The following is a 22407-nucleotide window of genomic DNA, read 5'->3' as shown; positions in this document are numbered from 1 at the left end:
ACCTGCCTACATACCCATTAGGTGATTTATTGTTAGAAATAAATATGGTCACCACAAGGTAAATGTTACATACCTGATCACACACTGCTGACAAAATGTTTGATTTGGTGTTTATGATTTTAATAGGTTAGATCAGTGGTTCTCAAACTCTGTCCTCAGGATCCCACACAGGTCACGTTTTGCAGGTCACCCAGCAGGTGCACAGGTGTATTCATTGCTCACTGACATATTTTAAAAGATCCACATGTGGAGCTAATTATTTCACTTGTGATTCTATGAGGAGACCAGGAAAACATGCACTGTTTGGAGTCCTCAGGACCGAGTTTGAGAACCTGTGGCCTAGGCCAATGAAGGTTTTCTTAAGTACTTGTTAATTGATTCCAGGGAGCACCTCCATCTATCTATAATTTAGTATTTAACCACTATATACTGCTGGTTAAACATTATTGTTTTAGCTGCATACACACAACGATTTTTTGAACGATATCATTTAACGATAATCGTTTGAAAAAGTCGTTCACTTTCTGAGTCAAACGATGAACGAAAATTGTTCATGCGCGTTCACGTTTGTAGTTTAGTCAGACTTCTCAACTCAAAGATTTTCATTAAGGGAATATGCAAAAATCGTTTGTAGTTCAAAAAAATCGTTCATTACACTTTAAAAAATCTGACAGAAAATTGTTCATAAAATCGTTGGTAACAAAATCGTTGTGTGTGTATGCAGCTTTTGACTTCTTTTTCCTGTGCGGGATATTATTCTTGTTTTTGGTATAGCCTATTTTACTCTGAGGATCTCAGTAAAAACCCAATCAAAATCGGTGCAGTAGTTCACAAGTTTGTGAACATACATACAAAAAAACGATTTTATAGATATATAAATACAAACATAAAGCAAAAGTTCTGCACCCAGTTTCGCTTAGGTGGAAGTTGGTGATGGCGGAAGTCGGACGTGCCCTTTTCCCTGTGGCACTGTCACGACCAAGTGAAGATTTTCTCCTAAGCATTGTGAAATTACACCGATATGAACCGGAAACTCTCTCTGTGTGTGTGTGTAGCCAATTAACATGATAGCAAGATGATTCATAGCCTATGTTAAAGTGCCTGCACACTAGACGATTTTTTGCAGGACTGGGCCGATTCCGACACATTGGAACGTCAAATCGTGTAGTGTCCACGAACGATGACGGTGCGCTGTCCCGTGGGTTGCTGGTCGTATCCTCAGATCTTCCCTACATGCAGTAAGATCTGGCAGTCTTGTTAATGAGATCAGATCACACAGTTTATGCAAGATATCGTTTGTCTCCCGGGGCTATTCAATTCACCGCACTGTTTGGTCGGACTTAAGGATTTGTTCTTGTACCCCCTGGGGATGCGAGGAGTTGGGCCGGCTCTAGGGGTGTTCGGCAGTGCGGTCGCACAGGGGCACCACCCGTAGAGGGCGCATCCTGATTTCAGCGGCATCTATTCACTTACGGGCAAGGGATGGGGGAAGCCCAGCCAGTGCCGGAGGGCTGGGCTTTACCCCCAGCCTGATGTTATTTGGAGGCACGCCTGATGTTATTTGGAGGCACGCCTCCAAATAATGTCACGTATGGGGTGTGATCTATGTTAATTAGACCACGCCCCCAATTTCGGTCGCGTGAGGAGGAAACCGACTAAAGTGCCGGCCGCGCGGCTGTTTCACTGTGGCCGGCAGTTTAGTCGGAGAATGCCAGTTCTCTCCACTCAACACCCATTTTAAGTCGCAAGAACCGCCATTCTCCAACTTAACCACTTCCTGACTAAGCAAACAGCGCTGTGAATTCAATCACCCCCAAAGAGGATACTTGTGCTTTTAACTCCTGAGTGCCGCTTTCTGCTCCTGTGTCTGTATATCTATCTATATATATATATATATATATATATATATAGCAGCAATGGAGCGGACCGGCACTCTGCTGGACTGCAGATGAGTTGCTCCTGTGCCAGCTACATAAATGCATAAACGTACCAGAAGAAAGCGGCACTAGGAGTCTGTCAAAGAAGATATAATTGCGATCCTCCACAATATCAAAGCCAACGTTTCGGGGCTATATGCGCCCCTTTGACAAAGGGGCGCATATAGCCCCGAAACGTTGGCTTTGATATTATGAAGGATCACAATTATATCTTCTTTGACAGACTCCTAGTGCCGCTTTCTTCTGGTACGTATATATATATATATATATATATATATATATACAGTAGCGGCTCCAGGCATGGGCAAGCCGGTCCGTCGCCCGGATCGCTACTGTTTCCGGAGGGCGCAGGAAACGCCCACCTCCCTCCCAGCGCTATGGGAAATATTTAAGCTCAGGGGGAAGGGAGCGGAGGAGGGAAGGGGCGGCAACACAGGACGGCGCTGGGCGCAGCGCAGCCTAGCGCCGGCCCTGTGTATGTGTGTATATATATATATATATATCAGTGACTTAAAGTGCAGTGTAGCACCCTTTCCGTTCAGCGAAGGAGCGCCTGGAGACAATGTGGTTTATTTATGGCCAATGTACTAGGGATAGATTAATCCCATACCCTCCAACTATACCGTTTCAGCCGGTACAGTACCGTTTTTTAATGGTCTGTACCGTTTTGTACCGGGTTGGTACAATCACCCGATTTCTTAAGCAGCGCTGCTGAGTGACAGCCGGCTATTCTCAGTCCTCCTTCCTCCTCTAAAGTTTGCCCTGACCGTCGCTAGCGCCTGTATATAGAAGTTGCAGTATAACACTTATACTGCAAGTTTTAAACCAGCCAGCGCCGATGCCTCCAGCCCCGTGGACACGCCCCCATGTACCGCGTTCATACTCTAAAATGTTGGAGGGTATGTAATCCCAGTTTCCCAATGTTATCCATTGGATGAGTGCAGGATGACTATGATGTGGGGCATGGAATAGGATGCACGTGTGTATTGCTGCCAGTACAGCTCAGTGCATAGACCTGCTGTGTGTGTACCCAGAACCTGAATGGTAATGTCTAAATCCCTTTCACGGAGAGGACTCTGACGTCAGAAATACAGCCAGCCGTACGTGAATACCAGCTTTCTACTTTAACCAGTTTCCCCAAAGAAAAATGGCGGTGTTATGTGCTGCCACGTGATAGCAGGGGGCAGCTGTGAGTGGTCAGCTGGGACCACGCGAGAGCCGGCGGCTGCGGGAAGCGGAAGTGCTGCTGCGGTTCATGGCTGCCTCTGTACGGGGAAGCGGGAGGGAGATTGGATGTCGGGAGAGAGACCGGTCACCATAGCAACGGGCCCAAGCCGCTAAGGCTGAGGGCCCCCCTGGCGGGCCAGGGTCCCTAGGGAGCCGGTGGAAGGGTTCCCAAAGTCACAGTGACGTAACGTGGCTCAGATCTGTCACCATGAACAGGAAGAAAGGAGACAAGGGCTTCGAGAGCCCCCGACCATACAAACTATAAGTATCTCCATATGTGTGCTGCTCCCCTCACATACATACATACATACATACATACATATATGTGTGCACTGCTGCTCTCATCCATCCATATGTGTGCTGCTCCTCTCACATACATACATACATGTGTGCTGCTCCTCTCATCCATCCATCATGTGTGCTGCTCCTCTCACATACATACATGTGTGCACTGCTGCTCTCATCCATCCATATGTGTGCTGCTCCTCTCATCCATCCATCATGTGTGCTGCTCCTCTCACATACATGTGTGCCCTGCTGCTCTCACATACGTGTGTGCACTGCTGCTCTCATCCATCCATATGTGTGCTGCTCCTCTCATCCATCCATCATGTGTGCTGCTCCTCTCACATACATGTGTGCCCTGCTGCTCTCACATACGTGTGTGCACTGCTGCTCTCATCCATCCATATGTGTGCTGCTCCTCTCACATACATACATGTGTGCACTGCTCCTCTCATCCATCCATCATGTGTGCTGCTCCTCTCACATACATGTGTGCCCTGCTGCTCTCACATACGTGTGTGCACTGCTGCTCTCATCCATCCATATGTGTGCTGCTCCTCTCATCCATCCATCATGTGTGCTGCTCCTCTCACATACATGTGTGCCCTGCTGCTCTCACATACGTGTGTGCACTGCTGCTCTCATCCATCCATATGTGTGCTGCTCCTCTCATCCATCCATCATGTGTGCTGCTCCTCTCACATACATGTGTGCCCTGCTGCTCTCACATACGTGTGTGCACTGCTGCTCTCATCCATCCATATGTGTGCTGCTCCTCTCACATACATACATACATGTGTGCTGCTCCTCTCATCCATCCATCATGTGTGCTGCTCCTCTCACATACATACATGTGTGCACTGCTGCTCTCATCCATCCATATGTGTGCTGCTCCTCTCATCCATCCATCATGTGTGCTGCTCCTCTCACATACATGTGTGCCCTGCTGCTCTCACATACGTGTGTGCACTGCTGCTCTCATCCATCCATATGTGTGCTGCTCCTCTCATCCATCCATCATGTGTGCTGCTCCTCTCACATACATGTGTGCCCTGCTGCTCTCACATACGTGTGTGCACTGCTGCTCTCATCCATCCATATGTGTGCTGCTCCTCTCACATACATACATACATGTGTGCTGCTCCTCTCATCCATCCATCATGTGTGCTGCTCCTCTCACATACATACATGTGTGCACTGCTGCTCTCATCCATCCATATGTGTGCTGCTCCTCTCATCCATCCATCATGTGTGCTGCTCCTCTCACATACATGTGTGCCCTGCTGCTCTCACATACGTGTGTGCACTGCTGCTCTCATCCATCCATATGTGTGCTGCTCCTCTCATCCATCCATCATGTGTGCTGCTCCTCTCACATACATGTGTGCCCTGCTGCTCTCACATACGTGTGTGCACTGCTGCTCTCATCCATCCATATGTGTGCTGCTCCTCTCACATACATACATGTGTGCACTGCTCCTCTCATCCATCCATCATGTGTGCTGCTCCTCTCACATACATGTGTGCCCTGCTGCTCTCACATACGTGTGTGCACTGCTGCTCTCATCCATCCATATGTGTGCTGCTCCTCTCATCCATCCATCATGTGTGCTGCTCCTCTCACATACATATGTGCCCTGCTGCTCTCACATACGTGTGTGCACTGCTGCTCTCATCCATCCATATGTGTGCTGCTCCTCTCATCCATCCATCATGTGTGCTGCTCCTCTCACATACATGTGTGCCCTGCTGCTCTCACATACGTGTGTGCACTGCTGCTCTCATCCATCCATATGTGTGCTGCTCCTCTCACATACATACATACATGTGTGCTGCTCCTCTCATCCATCCATCATGTGTGCTGCTCCTCTCATCCATCCATCATGTGTGCTGCTCCTCTCACATACATACATGTGTGCACTGCTGCTCTCATCCATCCATATGTGTGCTGCTCCTCTCATCCATCCATCATGTGTGCTGCTCCTCTCACATACATGTGTGCCCTGCTGCTCTCACATACGTGTGTGCACTGCTGCTCTCATCCATCCATATGTGTGCTGCTCCTCTCACATACATACATGTGTGCACTGCTCCTCTCATCCATCCATCATGTGTGCTGCTCCTCTCACATACATGTGTGCCCTGCTGCTCTCACATACGTGTGTGCACTGCTGCTCTCATCCATCCATATGTGTGCTGCTCCTCTCATCCATCCATCATGTGTGCTGCTCCTCTCACATACATGTGTGCCCTGCTGCTCTCACATACGTGTGTGCACTGCTGCTCTCATCCATCCATATGTGTGCTGCTCCTCTCATCCATCCATCATGTGTGCTGCTCCTCTCACATACATGTGTGCCCTGCTGCTCTCACATACGTGTGTGCACTGCTGCTCTCATCCATCCATATGTGTGCTGCTCCTCTCACATACATACATACATACATGTGTGCTGCTCCTCTCATCCATCCATCATGTGTGCTGCTCCTCTCACATACATACATGTGTGCACTGCTGCTCTCATCCATCCATATGTGTGCTGCTCCTCTCATCCATCCATCATGTGTGCTGCTCCTCTCACATACATGTGTGCCCTGCTGCTCTCACATACGTGTGTGCACTGCTGCTCTCATCCATCCATATGTGTGCTGCTCCTCTCATCCATCCATCATGTGTGCTGCTCCTCTCACATACATGTGTGCCCTGCTGCTCTCACATACGTGTGTGCACTGCTGCTCTCATCCATCCATATGTGTGCTGCTCCTCTCACATACATACATGTGTGCACTGCTCCTCTCATCCATCCATCATGTGTGCTGCTCCTCTCACATACATGTGTGCCCTGCTGCTCTCACATACGTGTGTGCACTGCTGCTCTCATCCATCCATATGTGTGCTGCTCCTCTCATCCATCCATCATGTGTGCTGCTCCTCTCACATACATGTGTGCCCTGCTGCTCTCACATACGTGTGTGCACTGCTGCTCTCATCCATCCATATGTGTGCTGCTCCTCTCATCCATCCATCATGTGTGCTGCTCCTCTCACATACATGTGTGCCCTGCTGCTCTCACATACGTGTGTGCACTGCTGCTCTCATCCATCCATATGTGTGCTGCTCCTCTCACATACATACATGTGTGCACTGCTCCTCTCATCCATCCATCATGTGTGCTGCTCCTCTCACATACATGTGTGCCCTGCTGCTCTCACATACGTGTGTGCACTGCTGCTCTCATCCATCCATATGTGTGCTGCTCCTCTCATCCATCCATCATGTGTGCTGCTCCTCTCACATACATGTGTGCCCTGCTGCTCTCTCATATACGTGTGTGCACTGCTGCTCTCATCCATCCATATGTGTGCTGCTCCTCTCACATACATGTGTGCACTGCTGCTCTCATCCATCCGTATGTGTGCTGCTCCTCTCATCCATCTGTATGTGTGCTGCTCCTCTCATACATACATGTGTGCACTGCTGATCTCAGCCATCCATATGTGTTCTGCTCCTCTCACATACATACATACATACATGTGTTCACTGTTGCTCTCATCCATCCATGTGTGCTGCTCCTCTCATACATAAATGTGTGCACTGCTGCTCTCATCCATCCATATGTGTGCTGCTCCTCTCACATACATACATGTGTGCACTGCTGCTCTCATCCATCCATATGTGTGCTGCTCCTCTCACATACATACATGTGTGCACTGCTGCTCTCAGCCAGCCAGCCATCCATATGTGTGCTGCTCTCTCACGTACATGTGTGCACTGCTGCTCTCATCCATCCATATGTGTACTGCTCCTCTCACATGTGTGTGCACTGCTGCTCTCATCCATCCATATGTGTGCTGCTCCTCTCATACATACATGTGTGCACTGCTGCTCTCATCCATCCATATGTGTGCTGCTCCTCCCAGCCAGCCAGCCATATGTGTGCTGCTCTCTCACATATGTGTGTGCACTGCTGCTCTCATCCATCCATATGTGTACTGCTCCTCTCACATGTGTGTGCACTGCTGCTCTCATCCATCCATATGTGTGCTGCTCCTCTCATACATACATGTGTGCACTGCTGCTCTCATCCATCCATATGTGTGCTGCTCCTCCCAGCCAGCCAGCCATATGTGTGCTGCTCTCTCACGTACATGTGTGCACTGCTGATCTCAGCCATCCATATGTGTGCTGCTCCTCTCACATACATACATGTGTTCACTGCTGCTCTCATCCATCCATGAGGGGTATTCAATATGAAACGTTAACTTCACTGTCGAAGTGAACGTTTCATATCAGAGTTTTTACCTGCGTTAAAGTATCGGGCGCGCTCCCGCTTATCCCCGTATTCAATATAAAATTAACGAAAACGGGAGCCTCCGAAGTTGGATTTGTGTAAAGTTACTAATTTTTCCTTAAAAAAATTGTAAGACCCCCCTAAAGTTGTAAAAACATGGGGGAACACTATGGGTACCCCCGTTTTAGCCTTCAATTGAAAGTCGGGGATTTAAATAGCCGCAGCATGTGTTTTTTTTCCGACATTGAAGAAGTGATGCAGAAGAGCACTTGGGTTATTTTTTTCGTTTTTTTAAGTGGTCCCATAAAATTTGGGGTACATGAAAATGGGTACTAGCATATTTTTATGTCCCTAAAGTAAGTTTTTAAAAATTCTGCATTTGTGCACCTGCCGCTATACATGCAGAATAGCCCTGAACCTATTTCCCTAGTCTTAAACAATTTTTTCCAATTTTTTTTTTCACCCCAATTTTTAAATAAATTGTCCCTATTTTTTTTAAAACTTTTTTGGACACAGTTCTTTTTTAAATGTCATTCCCAGGGGTGCAGGCTATTTTTTTTAAGCCTGCACCCCTAAATCCCAATTCTGCACTTTTTTTCGACACCTATTCAATGGTGAAAAGTTATCCCCGTTTTTTATCAAAGACTTTTCAAAACTGCGATAAGTCTTTGAAATTGAATACGGTGTAAAAGTAAAACCTGCGATAATGACGTCATGCCTCCGATATTAACGCAAAAACTATGTTTTCGCTCCCATATTGAATACCCGTGCATGTGTGCTGCTCCTCTCATACATACATCCATCTTGTGTGCTGCTCCTGCTACATACATGTGTGCACTGCTGCTCTCATCCTTCCATATGTGTGCTGCTCCTCTCATCCATCCATCCATGCATCCATATGTGTGCTGCTCCTCTCATCCATCCAGCCATCCATCCATCTTTGTGCTGCTCCTCTCACGTGCGTGTGTGCACTGCTGCTCTCATACATCCATATGTGTGCTGCTCCTCTCATCCAGCCATCCATCCATCTTTGTGCTGCTCCTCTCACGTGCGTGTGTGCACTGCTGCTCTCATACATCCATATGTGTGCTGCTCCTCTCATCCAGCCATCCATCAATCCATCCATATGTGTTCTGCTCCTGTCAGCCAGCCATCCATCCATATGTGTTCTGCTCCTGTCAGCCAGCCATCCATCCATCCATACATGTGTGCTGCTCCTCTCATCCAGCCATCCATCCATATGTATGCTGCTCCTCTCATCCGCCATCCATCCATATGTGTGCTGCTCCTCTCATCCAGCCATCCATCCATCTATCCAGCCATCCATCCATCCATCCATATGTGTGCTGCTCCTCTCATCCAGCCAGCCATCCATCCATCCATATATGTGCTGCTCCTCTCATCCAGCCATCCAGCCATCTATCCATCCATCCATATGTGTGCTGCTCCTCTCATCCAGCCATCCATCCATCCATCTATCCATATGTGTGCTGCTCCTCTCATCCAGCCATCCATCCATCCACGTGTGCTGCTCCTCTCATCCAGCCAGCCATCCATCCATATGTGTTCTGCTCCTGTCATCCATCCATCCAGCCAGCTATCTATCCATATGTGTGCTGCTCCTCTCATCCAGCCAGCCATCCATCCATATGTGTGCTGCTCCTCTCATCCAGCCATCCATCCATCTATCCATATGTGTGCTGCTCCTCTCATCCAGCCAGCCATCTATCCATCCATATGTGTGCTGCTCCTCTCATCCAGCCAGCCATCTATCCATCCATATGTGTGCTGCTCCTCTCATCCAGCCATCCATCCATATGTGTGCTGCGCCTCTCAACCAGCCATCCATCCATCCATCCATCCATATGTGTGCTGCTCCTTTCATCCATCCATCCATCCATCCATCCATCCATCCATCCATCCATCCATATGTGTGCTGCTCCTTTCATCCAGCCATCCATCCATTCATGTGTGCTGCTCCTCTCATCCAGCCATCCATCCATCCATCTATCCATATGTGTGCTGCTCCTCTCATCCAGCCATCCATCCATCTATCCATCCATCCATATGTGTGCTGCTCCTCTCATCCAGCCATCCATCCATATGTGTGCTGCTCCTCTCATCCAGCCAGCCATCTATCCATCCATATGTGTGCTGCTCCTCTCATCCATCCATCCATCCATCCATCCATCCATCCATCCATCCATCCGTGTGCTGCTCCTCTCATCCAGCCAGCCATCCATATGTGTGCTGCTCCTCTCACATACATACATACATGTGTGCACTGCTGCTCTCATCCATCCATGTGTGTTGTTCCTTTCATCCAGCCATTCATCATCATGTGCGCACTGCTCCTCTCATCCATCCATCGTGTGTGCTGTTCCTATCACATACATACATACATACATGCACTGCTGCTCTCATTCATCCACATGTGTGCTGCTCCTCTCATCCAGCCATCCATCATGTGCTGCTTCTCACATACATACATACATACATACATGTGTGCACTGCTGCTCTCATCCATCCGTACATGTGTGCACTGCTCCTCTCACATACATACATACATGTGTGCACTGCTTCTCTCATCTATCCATATGCTGATGCTCCTCTCATCCATCCGTACATGTGTGCACTGCACCTCTCGCATACATACATTCATGTGTGCACTGCTCCTATCATCCCTCCATCCATCATGTGTACTGCTCCTCTTACATATGTACATGTGTGCACGGTTTCTCTCATCTGTATACATACATGTGTGCTGCTCCTCTCACATACATACACTACCGTTCAAAAGTTTGGGGTCACCCAGACAATTTCGTGTTTTACATGAAAACTGATTTTTATTTATCAAATGAGTTGCAAAATGAATAGAACATATAGTCAAGACATTGGCAAGGTTAAAAATGATTTTTGTTTGAAATATTAGTTTTGTCCTTCAAACTTTGCTTTTGTCCAAGATTGCTCCTTTTGCAGCAATTACAGCATTGCAGACCTTTGGCATTCTAGCTGTTAATTTGTTGAGGTAATCTGAAGAAATTTCACCCCACGCTTCCTGAAGCAGCTTCCACAAGTTGGATTGGCTTGATGGGCACTTCTTGCGTACCATACGGTCAAGCTGCTCCCACAACAGCTCAATGGGGTTGAGATCTGGTGACTGCGCTGACCACTCCATTACAGACTGAATACCAGCTGCCTGCTTCTTCCCTAAATAGTTCTTGCATAATTTGGAGGTGTGCTTTGGGTCATTGTCCTGTTGGAGGTGGAAATTAGCTCCAATCAAGCGCTGTCCACAGGGTATGGCATGGCGTTGCAAAATGGAGTGATAGCCTTCCTTATAAAAAATTCCTTTTACCTTGTACAAATCTCCCACTTTACCAGCACCGAAGCAGCTCCAGACCATCACCTTACCTTCACCATGCTTGACAGATGGTGTCAGGCACTCTTCCAGCATATTTTCACTTGTTTTGCGTCTCACAAATGTTCATCTGTGTGATCCAAACACCTCAAACTTCGATTTGTCTGTCCATAACACTTTCTTTTTTCCAGTCTCCCTCTGTCCATTGTCTGTGTTCTTTTGCCCATGGTAATCTTTTCTTTTTATTGGCCAGTCTCAGATATGGCTTTTTCTTTGCCACTCTGCCTAGAAGGCCAGCATCCCGGAGTCGTCTCTTCACTGTAGATGTTGACACTGGCGATTTGTGGGTACCATTTAATGAAGCTGCCAGTTGAGGACTTGTGAGTGGTCTATTTCTCAACCTAGAGACTCTAATGTACTTGTCTTCTTGCACAGTTATGCATCGGGGCCTCCCACTTCTCTTTCTACTCTGGTTAGAGCCTGTTTGTGCTGTTCTCTGAAGGTGGTAGTAGTACACACCATTGTAGGAAATGTTCAGTTTCTTGGAATAGCCTTCATTTCTAAGAACAAGAATAGACTGTTGAGTTTCACATGAAAGTTCTCTTTTTCTGGCCATTTGGAGAGTACTATCGAAACCACAAATGTGATGGTCCAGATACTCAACTAGCTCAAAGGAAGGCCAGTTTTATAGCTTCTCTAACGAGCAAACCCGTTTTCAGCTGTGCTAACATAATTGCACAAGGGTTTTCTAATCATCCATTAGTCTTCTGACGCACTTAGCAAACACAATGTACCATTAGAACACTGGAGTGATGGTTGCTGGAAATGGGCCTCTATACACCTATGTAGATATTCCTTTAAAAACCAGACGTTTGCAGCTAGTATAGTCATTTACCACATTAACAACGTATAGAGTGTATTTCTGATTAATTTAATGTTCTCTTCATTGAAAAAAACAGTGCTTTTCTTTCAAAAATAAGGAAATTTCCAAGTGACCCCAAACTTTTGAACGGTAGTGTACATATGTGTGTACTGCTTCCCTCATCTATATACATATGTGTGCTTCTCTCTTCACATATGTGTGCACACACTATTCCTCTCATATACCTACATATTTGCACTACTATCATCAGTCTACATACATGTGTGTGCACTGCCCATCATACATACATACATATGTGCTCACTATCCCTCTCATACATGTGACCTGCTCCTTTACATACATATGTGTGTGTATATGTGTGTGTGTGTGTGTGTGTGTGTGTATATATATATATATATATATATATATATATATATATATATATACACACACGCACACACTCAGGTGCATAAATATTGGGACATTGACAGAATTTACATATTTTGGCCTCTATTCACCACCACAATGGCTTTGAAATGAAACAAACAAGATGTGCTTTAACTGCAGACTTTCAGATTTAATTTGAGGGTAATTACATCCAAATCCGGTGAACAGTGTAGGAATTACAACGGTTTCTATATGTGCCTCCCACTTTTTAAGGGGCCAAAAGTAATGGGACTATCAACTCAAAAGCTATTTCATGGACAGGTGTGGGCTATTCCCTCGTTATTTCATTATCAATTAAGCAGGTAAAAGGTCTGGAGTTGATTCTAGGTGTGACATTTGCATTTGGAATCAGTTGCTGTTGACTCTCAATATGAGATCCAAAGAGCTGTCACTATCAGTGAAGCAAGCCATCATTAGGCTGAAAAATCAAAACAAACCCATCAGAGAGATAGCAAAAACATTAGGTGTGCCCAAATCAACTGTTTGGAACATTCTTAAAAAGAAAGAACGCACCAGAGAGCTCAGCAACACCAAAAGACCCGGAAGACCACGGAAAACAACTGTGGTGGATGACAGAAGAATTATTTCCCTGGTGAAGAAAAACCCCTTCACAACAGTTGGCCAAATCAAGAACACTCTCCAGGAGGTAGGTGCATATGTGTCAAAGTCAACAATCAAGAGAAGACTTCACAAGAGTGAATATAGAGGATTCACCACAAGATGTAAACCATTGGTGAGCCTCAAAAACAGGAAGACCAGATTAGAGTTTGCCAAACAACATCTAAAAAAGCCATTACATTTCTGGAACAACATCCTATGGACAGATGAGACAAAGATCAACTTGTACCAGAGTGATGGGAAGAGAAGAGTATGGAGAAGGAACTGCTCATGATCCAAAACATACCACCTCATCAGTGAAGCATGGTGGTGGTAGTGTCATGGCGTGGGCATGTATGGCTGCCAATGGAACTGGTTCCCTTGTATTTATTGATGATGTGACTGCTGACAAAAAGAAGCAGAATTAATTCTGAAGTGTTTCGGGCAATATTATATGCTCATATTCAGTCAAATGCTTCAGAACTCATTGGACGGCGCTTCACAGTGCAGATGGACAATGACCCGAAGCATACTGCAAAAGCAACCAAAGAGTTTTTTAATTCTAAAAAGTGGAATGTTATGCAATGGCCAAGTCAATCCCCTGACCTGAATCCGATTGAGCATGCATTTCACTTGATGAAGACAAAACTGAAGGGAAAATGCCCCCAAAAGAGGCAGGAACTGAAGACATTTGCAGTAGAGGCCTGGCAGAGCATCACCAGTGATGAAACCCAGCGTCTGGTGATGTCTATGCGTTCCAGACTTCAGGCTGTAATTGCCTGCAAAGGATTTGCAACAAAGTATTAAAAAGTGAAAGTTAGATTTAGGATTGTTTAGTATGTCCCATTACTTTTGGCCCCTTAAAAAGTATGAGGCACATATAGAAACCGTTGTAATTCCTACACCGTTCACCTGATTTGGTTATAATTACCCTCAAATTAAATCTGAAAGTCTGCAGGTAAAGCACATCTTGTTTGTTTTATTTCAAAGCCATTGTGGTGGTGAATAGAGGCCAAAATCTGAAAATTCTGTCAATGTCCCAATATTTATGCCGCTGACTGTATATGTGTGTGTGTGTATATATATATATCTATATCTGCTCTCTACATGCATGTGTGTGCTATACCTCTCAGCTACATACATGTGTGTGCTGATCCTATACATGGAAGTGCACGCTATCCCTCTCCTGCACATAAAATGCTCTTTTCATCTACATATATGTCTGTGCCACCATTCTCATACACATACATTACTGATTTACTGCTCCTCTGGTATACATACATGTGTGCACTGCTTCTCTCCTACTGTGTGCTATTCCTGTCATATACATATGTATGCTGTTCCTCTCATCTACATACGTGTGTGTGCTATCTCGTATACATTAATAACGTGTACTGTTCCTCTCCTCTACAGATGTGTATGCTATCCATCTCATACACAAACAAATACATGTGTGTACTCCTTAGCATAATAATGGGGGGGGGGTGGAGTGTATTTACTGGGGGGAAAGTGTAGCAGCCCTTATTTATTTCCGATTATGGACTTGCATCAGTGCGCAGCCAGTTTGACGTGAGTCTGTACTGAAAGTCGCACTATGCAGTAGAATGCGAGTTGGAGGGAGCGATTAAACGCAAATTTAATTACAAGGTGCGAACCTATAAGAAGCCTGCACATATCAATGAGCAAGGCAACCTGTCATGCGTTCTTAGGCTGTGATTTAAATGTTGTAGACGTCCCCTGCTGGGAGTCTGTACGAATGCGCCCCCTGCTGGGAGTCTGTACGAATGCGCCCCCTGCTGGGAGTCTGTACGAATGCGCCCCCTGCTGGGAGTCTGTACGAATGCGCCCCCTGCTGGGAGTCTGTACGAATGCGCCCCCTGCTGGGAGTCTGTACGAATGCGCCCCCTGCTGGGAGTCTGTACGAATGCGCCCCCTGCTGGGAGTCTGTACGGAATGCGCCCCCTGCTGGGAGTCTGTACGAATGCGCCCCCTGCTGGGAGTCTTTACGAATGCGCCCCCTGCTGGGAGTCTTTACGAATGCGCCCCCTGCTGGGAGTCTGTACGAAATGCGCCCCCTGCTGGGAGTCTGTACGAAATGAGCCCCCTGCTGGGAGTCTGTACGAATGCGCCCCCTGCTGGGAGTCTGTACGAATGCGCCCCCTGCTGGGAGTCTGTACGAAATGCGCCCCCTGCTGGGAGTCTGTACGAAATGCGCCCCCTGCTGGGAGTCTGTACGAAATGCGCCCCCTGCTGGGAGTCTGTACGAAATGCGCCCCCTGCTGGGAGTCTGTACGAAATGCACCCCCTGCTGGGAGTCTGTACGAAATGCGCCCCCTGCTGGGAGTCTGTACGAAATGCGCCCCCTGCTGGGAGTCTGTACGAATGCGCCCCCTGCTGGGAGTCTGTACGAATGCGCCCCCTGCTGGGAGTCTGTACGAATGCGCCCCCTGCTGGGAGTCTGTACGAATGCGCCCCCTGCTGGGAGTCTGTACGAATAAGCACCCGACGGAGCAATTCAATTGTTTCTCCTTCTGGGCGCCCATTAGTATTAATTGCGGCTCCAAGCACTGGGTTTAGCTGCGCACAGCGGCTAAACCCATCTAAAGAAGTGGTTAGGGCGTCAAAAAAAACGGGCTTTGGACACATTTCTTCTCGCACTACATGAGGCTGTGAGAAGGAATGTGCTCCCATAACCCCCCCACACACTACCACAGCTTTTGCCATTCGAGCAGAGCAACAAACTGAATTGCTTCGTGGTGCACCTATTCGTATAGATACCCAACCTGGAGCGTCTACAACAATTGAATCGCCCCCCTTAAGTGTCCTGTGCATCGTGGCACATGTAGAACATGCAGTGTGTGGAGATTATCCCTTTCTCTCTATAACTAGTAAAGTAATGTGTGTTTTCTTTTCTCTTGTACGACTCACCAGGTTGTCTGCATCAACAATATAAATTTCCAGCGAAAGTCTGTGATTGTAAGTACTTCTCACCCACTGTCTGATTAACTGTGACAGATGTCTGCGGATGTTAAGCTCAGTTATTAGGAGAAGACTGTATGTGTCTGGAAGTGTTCATGTACAGCAGTGGTGGGGAACTTTTTTTTCTGCCGAGGACCATTTTGATATATGGAACATTATTTACTGGCCGGTGCAGGCCACGCCCCTTCATGTGACATCATGGGCCACAATCACCGGTGATTACAGCAACACCCAGAGCATCCTCAGGATGCTCCGGGGAGCTGTAAGGACAACTGTGTGACAGTCTGAAGCGTCCTAAGGATGCTCCAGGCGGCACTGCTGCATAGATTCTGGCTAGCAGAAAAAAATCTTTAAGGGCCATACAAAATGTTTCTGCGGGCCTTATACGGCCTGAGGTTCCCCATCCCTGATGTACAGTAACATTTAAAAAAAACAAGTGCACTATGGGACACATTTGTCATTTATCATGTGAGGCTGGGCATGTCACAGGAATGCTGATGTATGTAAGGCGCTGCGTTATATGCTGGTGCTATATAATAATGCCACAATGTAATAACATACAAGTTGCTATTTGACTTCATTCATTCCGTGTCTTTCAGCGCTATCTCTATTGTGCAACTTCATAGCCTATGTGCATAGTGTCATTTATCTCATCCTTTTATCTAGCCCACTGCTTCATTGTTACCGCACATCTCTACCTTTTAGTTTTTATGCTGCTCCCCTAACTGCTAATATACAGTGTACACACTCAGCCTGTGACATTGCAACACGTTATTCAGCAATGAAGTGATCGTCCTGTCTCTGACTCGGCAGAGGTCAATGGCCATTGTCTAAAAGGGGGGCATCCACTACACGATTTTAGCAGGCGATTGAGCGATGACGTCATTATCGTTCAATCGTTTATAAATCGTGCAGTGTTTGGTCGTTAACGATCAACGATGCACGCTCCCGCTGGTCGTTTGATCGTCTCGTCAGTCGACCGAACATGCAGGTCAATTTCACCTGATCTATTAAAGATCGTTTGCAAATCGTTCAGACTGAAAGATAAAATTTCAAGGGAAAATGGTTTAGAGATTGGACAGGGAGTAGATCGTCTAGTGGATGTGCCCCTTTACAGAGTCATACTGTGTCTCTATGTGTCATTTATTTCAGCACCTCGCTGCTCAGTTTTAATTGATTTTAAATAAAGTTGATCATTTATGTTGTAAATTGTTGATGTCGCATCGTACTCCGGCTTGTTGCTGGTTTTATGTTACAGTAAAGTGTGTAATTCAGGCATGATAGAGAATGGCGCGGCATTGTTCACGTTACCGAAAGATCTTCGGCAAAGTGTAAAATAAAAGAATTGTGACCGCCTTTACCAATGCTTTGCAATGCCTTTCACTTCTTCATGTGAAGCTTTTCTTCTTCAGGTTCCATAGGGATCCACAGGGATGCCATGAGGGGATAATGTGGTTGGAGTGATCCAGGCACCAAACAGTTAAAGCTTTCAGCTCCCAGGATGCCTCTGGTCCTCCTCCACATATACCCCGCCCCTGGCCACAGGCATTCAGTTGTTTGTTTGGTGCGGCAGGATTCGGACGCACTGTTGTAACAGGGGGACTGCTCAGGAAGCCCTAAGGTTTTATTATGTTCTATGTTTTTGAGTTAGCAGTGCTGAGCGTCTGAATTAAGATGCATGCACTGCGACTCAGTCTACCTCCGCCGGGCCGCAACACCAGTAACAGAGCGATCCCTTTAAAATCTTTGCTTTGCAGTAAACTATGCAATTTACTAAGCAGCGCTTTTCAGTGCCTTCAACAGGCTGCTGAATTTAAAGGGGCAATAATATTAAATACAAAACACACCTGTTTTGTATGTAATATCATTGCCCCTTTAAATTCAATGTCCTGATCATCTTTTTTTTCTTTTTTTTTTTTTCTTAATATAAAGAAAAGTGCATGTTAAATGCATATTAATTTAGTGACCTGCTTCTTGCATGCGTTTTTATATTCTCTCCACTGAAACAAACAAACAAACACATGCATCTTGGTCCAACCAATGCTTGGCTGTAATAAACATATTTAACTCGCGTAGGAGTGACTTCTATTCAAATACATCAGACCTGGTTTTCATATAATGCAAATATAAATTTTGCTGCAATTTGGTAATCGCTATTTAGTTGGGCAAGTTACTTTGCACCTTGGTAAAACCCTGCTGCACTGCAGGAGGGGCAGATGTAACGTGCAGAGAGATTTATATTTGGGAGGGGAGTGTCTGAGCTCAAATCTAAACTGCAGTGTACAAATAAGTGTCCAGCATTTGTGGGCTGTATGCAAAGATTGCCAGAACGTATTTAGAAGTGCCAAAAGTCATGGGATAGCAGTATTTAAAGGCAATGGTAGGTGGCATCACCGTACCGTGACATCTTGGAAATGCCCAGACATGCATCAGTTGTAATCCGACATCTTGTCAGTCAGTTTGAACACCGGCTAGACTGCTCATAGCAAAGTCGACATGAATTATCGGAGTTCGAACAGGGCATGATAGTGGGTGCCTGACAGATGGGACATTTCTGTAGTGGTGGCGACATTCAACATTGGACAGCGCAGTGCCGACCAGAAGTACCTAATGATCGTAACCAGCGGCTTCTGACCAGAATTGTCCGTGGTAACGATCAAGTGACACTGGCTCAGATCACATCCACATTTAATTCAGGAGGTACCAGGTGCATATCCAGCAGGTCAGTGCAGCATTCTTTAGCTTCCATGGGCTATGGAAGAGGAAGACCCACAAGAGTACCCCTTATAACCGTTCAGTCTGGTGGTGGCTCCACAATGGTATGGGGTGTGTTCATGCGGCATGGGTTTGGTCTGCTGGTCCGCCTGAACATGTCATTGACCAGTAACCACTACGTTGCGTTGCTTGATGACCGTTGCATCCCTTCATGTAACCCAACAATGATGGAATATTCCATCAGGATAATGAACTGTGTCATCGGTCCCATGTTGTCCAGAATTGGTTTCGATGAACATTCTGGAGAGTTCAAACAAATGGTGTGGCCACCACGTTCCCCCAACATAAACCCAATCAAACATTCATGGGACATATTTGTACCTACAAATATCGGGGAGCTGTTGGAAGCTAATCAGCCAGCAGGAGTCAACATCTCCAGAGGTCTTCCATCTACTCCTGGAATCAATGCCACGTCAAGCTGCTGCACTTCACTGGGCTAGAGGGTGTCCTACACGATACTAGGCATCTATCCCATGACTTTTGGCACGTCAGTGTATGTTCGGTTTTCTGGGCCCCAATAAAAGAGAGAACACCACATACTGTACAGCATACTTTTCATAGCATTAAAAAAAAAAAAAGTTGGACTGTAGCAATAAAATAAATATAATTTACAGAAGTAAAATGTATGATATAAATTCCGTTTCCCAGTTGTGTAACTCTAACTTTTTGTTTAGCGTAAGTTCATATTTATTTTCCAAATTTATACCAGAAAATAATTTTGACTATTTTTTTTTTTTCTCTAGGGATTCGTAGAGTTAACGATATTTCCCACTGTCGCTAATTTGAACCGAATCAAGCTGAACAGCAAACAGTGCAGAATTTATCGCGTGAGGGTTAATGATCTGGAGGCGGCTTTCATATACAATGACCCCACGCTGGAAGTTTGTCACCACGAGTCCAAGCAGTGAGTATTACAATATTCTGCTGGTTTGACACCTGAATAAATGGTCCCTTCTGTACCTGTAACAGGAAATGTGAAGTAGGTAGGCGGGGTGAGGGGAAGCTGTAAAACTGTGATATGTACTATTTGGTCTTTTAATTATTTATGATCTGAGAACGTCTATTTCAGTATGCTGTCTTAGTGTTCACTCTAGGTGTGGTACTGGGCAGGCTGCCGGACTTAGAAAGGGCACTTTCGTGCACCTAAGTGAAAAGGGGGTGTGGCCATGAGAAAAGGGACCGTCTTTAAGACACGCCCCCTTTTCAGCACTTTTTGGGACGTGCTCAGCACTTACGGACATGCCGGGCTGCCCCCAAGCTCTCCTCTCTCTGAATAGATGCTGTGCGCATGCTCTGATAACCAATCACCGCCGGAGTTGGGGACAGCACCCGCCATGTTGTTTCAGCGGGACGCCGCCAAATGGGCAGGGGCGCATTCTGCCCTTTTGAAATCGGGCTCGGCGCCTCGCTAAAACATCCTAGGGAGAATGCTACTGTCTACTGACTGTCACATGTCTCTTATCAGATTAGTAACATGCTGTCTAGTGATTAGTTATCAGAGCACATGTGTATCAGTACTGTAACACCTATGCTGTCTAGTGATTAGTTATCAGAGCACATGTGTGTCAGTACTGTAACACCTATGCTGTCTAGTGATTGGCTGTTGGAGCACCCCTGTGTCAGTACTGTAACATCCATGCTGTCTAGTGATTGGTTGTCTGAGCAGATCTGTATCAGTACTGTAACACCTATGCTGTCTAGTGATTGGCTGTTGGAGCACCCCTGTGTCAGTACTGTAACATCCATGCTGTCTAGTGATTGGTTGTCTGAGCAGATCTGTATCAGTCCTGCAAGAGGCCAGTTATCTGGTTACTGGGTATATGGGATCACACCTGGGTCAGTTCAGTAAGAGCCATGTTTTCTAGTGATTTGCTACTGCAACATGTCTGTTTCAGTCCAGTAAGATTCGTGCTTTCTAGTGATTATCAGTCCAGTTAGTCATGCTTTCTAGTGCTTGGCTATCTGAGTACGCCTGTATCAGTCCAGTAAGATTCATGCTGTCTGATAGCCAATTATTATTGTAATAATTATCGTACCACGCCTGTATCGGTCCAGTAGTATCGGGGCAGACCTGTAAGATGCGTTCTGTCAAAACTGTGTCTAACTTGTATGTTCTATTCTGAAAACTGTTTTGTAACTGTTTAATTCCCTTGGATGCACTCTGTAGCGATGTTTCCTTAACTGTTCTATCTGATTTAGGGCCGTATTCAATTACCGGCGATGTTATAGCATCCGCGATAATATCACAGATTTTTCGGCGTTATTGTCATTATCGCCAATTTTTCATGTAAAAATGGAGAGAACTTTTCTCCATTTTTAAAAAGGGGGGAAAAAGTGCAAAATCCCTATTTTTGTGGGAAAAAAAAATTTGCAAAAGTTTCATTAGGGGGGCTGTGCAAAGGGTTCTGTAAGAAATCCCCACATTTTTACCCAAAATAATTTGCTAATTTTTTCACCTGCCCTAGGCTGGAGAAGTTTTCTCCAGTTTTTAGGGAAAAAAACGGCCGTTTTTGGCCGTCGTTGGCGAAATCGTGCGCAAATTAGCTGATCACGGCCAGTTCGCAGACGGCGACAACAGACGATTTTGCCTGTAATTGAATATGGCCCATAGTCTTATTCACAGTCCAGGGTAGTGGTAAGGCCTTCTCTGCTTGCCAGGTAGCACTCTAAATCTGTATTGTACTGTATACAGTCAGTTCATTGCCTCCACCTGCTTACCTTCTCCCTGGACAAAACACTGGCTGAGCTGCAATACATGGAGGAAGGATACCTCTCACCAATGCAGTCAGTATTAATAAAGGTTTGATTAAGCTTAGATACACCATATTAGCCCTGTACATAGAACTGAAGCTGCACAGGGTGCATCCGGAGGTACTGCTAAAGGGGGAGAAGTCATTTCTTTTTAACTGGTAGGAATCAGATGTCATCTTATACAGTCAGGTGCATAAATATTGGGACATTGACAGAATTTTCATATTGTGGCCTCTATTCACCACCACAATGGCTTTGAAATGAAACAAACAAGATGTGCTTTACCTGCAGACTTTCAGATTTAATTTGAGGGTAATTACATCCAAATCAGGTGAGCGGTGTAGGAATTACAACGGTTTCTATATGTGCCAACCACTTTTTAAGGGGCCAAAAGTAATGGAACAAACTAAACAATCCTAAATCTAACTTTCACTTTTTAATACTTTGTTGCAAATCCTTTGCAGGCAATTACAGCCTGAAGTCTGGAACGCATAGACATCACCAGACGCTGGGTTTCATCCCTAGTGATGCTCTACCAGGCCTCTACTGCAAATGTCTTCAGTTCCTGCTTGTTCTTGGGGCATTTTCCCTTCAGTTTTGTCTTCATCCAGTGAAATGCATGCTCAATCAGATTCAGGTCAGGGGATTGACTTGGCCATTGCATAATATTCCACTTTTTAGCCTTAAAAAACGATTTGGTTGCTTTTGCAGTATGCTTCAGGTCATTGTCCATCTGCACTGTGAAGCACCGTCCAATGAGTTCTGAAGCATTTGACTGAATATGAGCATATAATATTGCCCGAAACACTTCAGAATTCATTCTGCTGCTTTTGTCAGCAGTCACATCATCAATAAATACAAGGGAACCAGTTCCATTGGCAGCCATACATGCCCACG

The 22407-nt window shown here is 45.9% G+C and overlaps 1 protein-coding gene across 2 annotated transcripts in view; it reads left to right on the top strand.

The window, feature by feature from the left end:
* The first annotated feature begins 3133 nt into the window (after nt 1-3133).
* TAF2 (TATA-box binding protein associated factor 2) overlaps nt 3134-22407 on the top strand; it is a 111766-nt gene continuing 92492 nt past the window's right edge. For both annotated transcript variants that reach the window (XM_088450203.1, XM_088450202.1), the window contains exons 1-3: nt 3134-3425; nt 15927-15981; nt 19503-19663. In XM_088450203.1, the coding sequence (XP_088306329.1) occupies nt 3373-3425; nt 15927-15981; nt 19503-19663 (269 nt within the window). In that variant the 5' untranslated portion in view covers nt 3134-3372. The remainder of the gene's footprint in view (nt 3426-15926; nt 15982-19502; nt 19664-22407) is intronic.

The sequence above is a fragment of the Taudactylus pleione genome, unplaced genomic scaffold (assembly GCF_031769625.1).
Source record: "Taudactylus pleione unplaced genomic scaffold, aTauple2 ptg000510l, whole genome shotgun sequence".
In the NCBI taxonomy this organism is placed as follows: Eukaryota; Metazoa; Chordata; class Amphibia; order Anura; family Myobatrachidae; genus Taudactylus; species Taudactylus pleione.
Note: the sequence above shows the minus strand (reverse complement) of the source record. Positions and strands in the feature narration are given on the sequence as shown.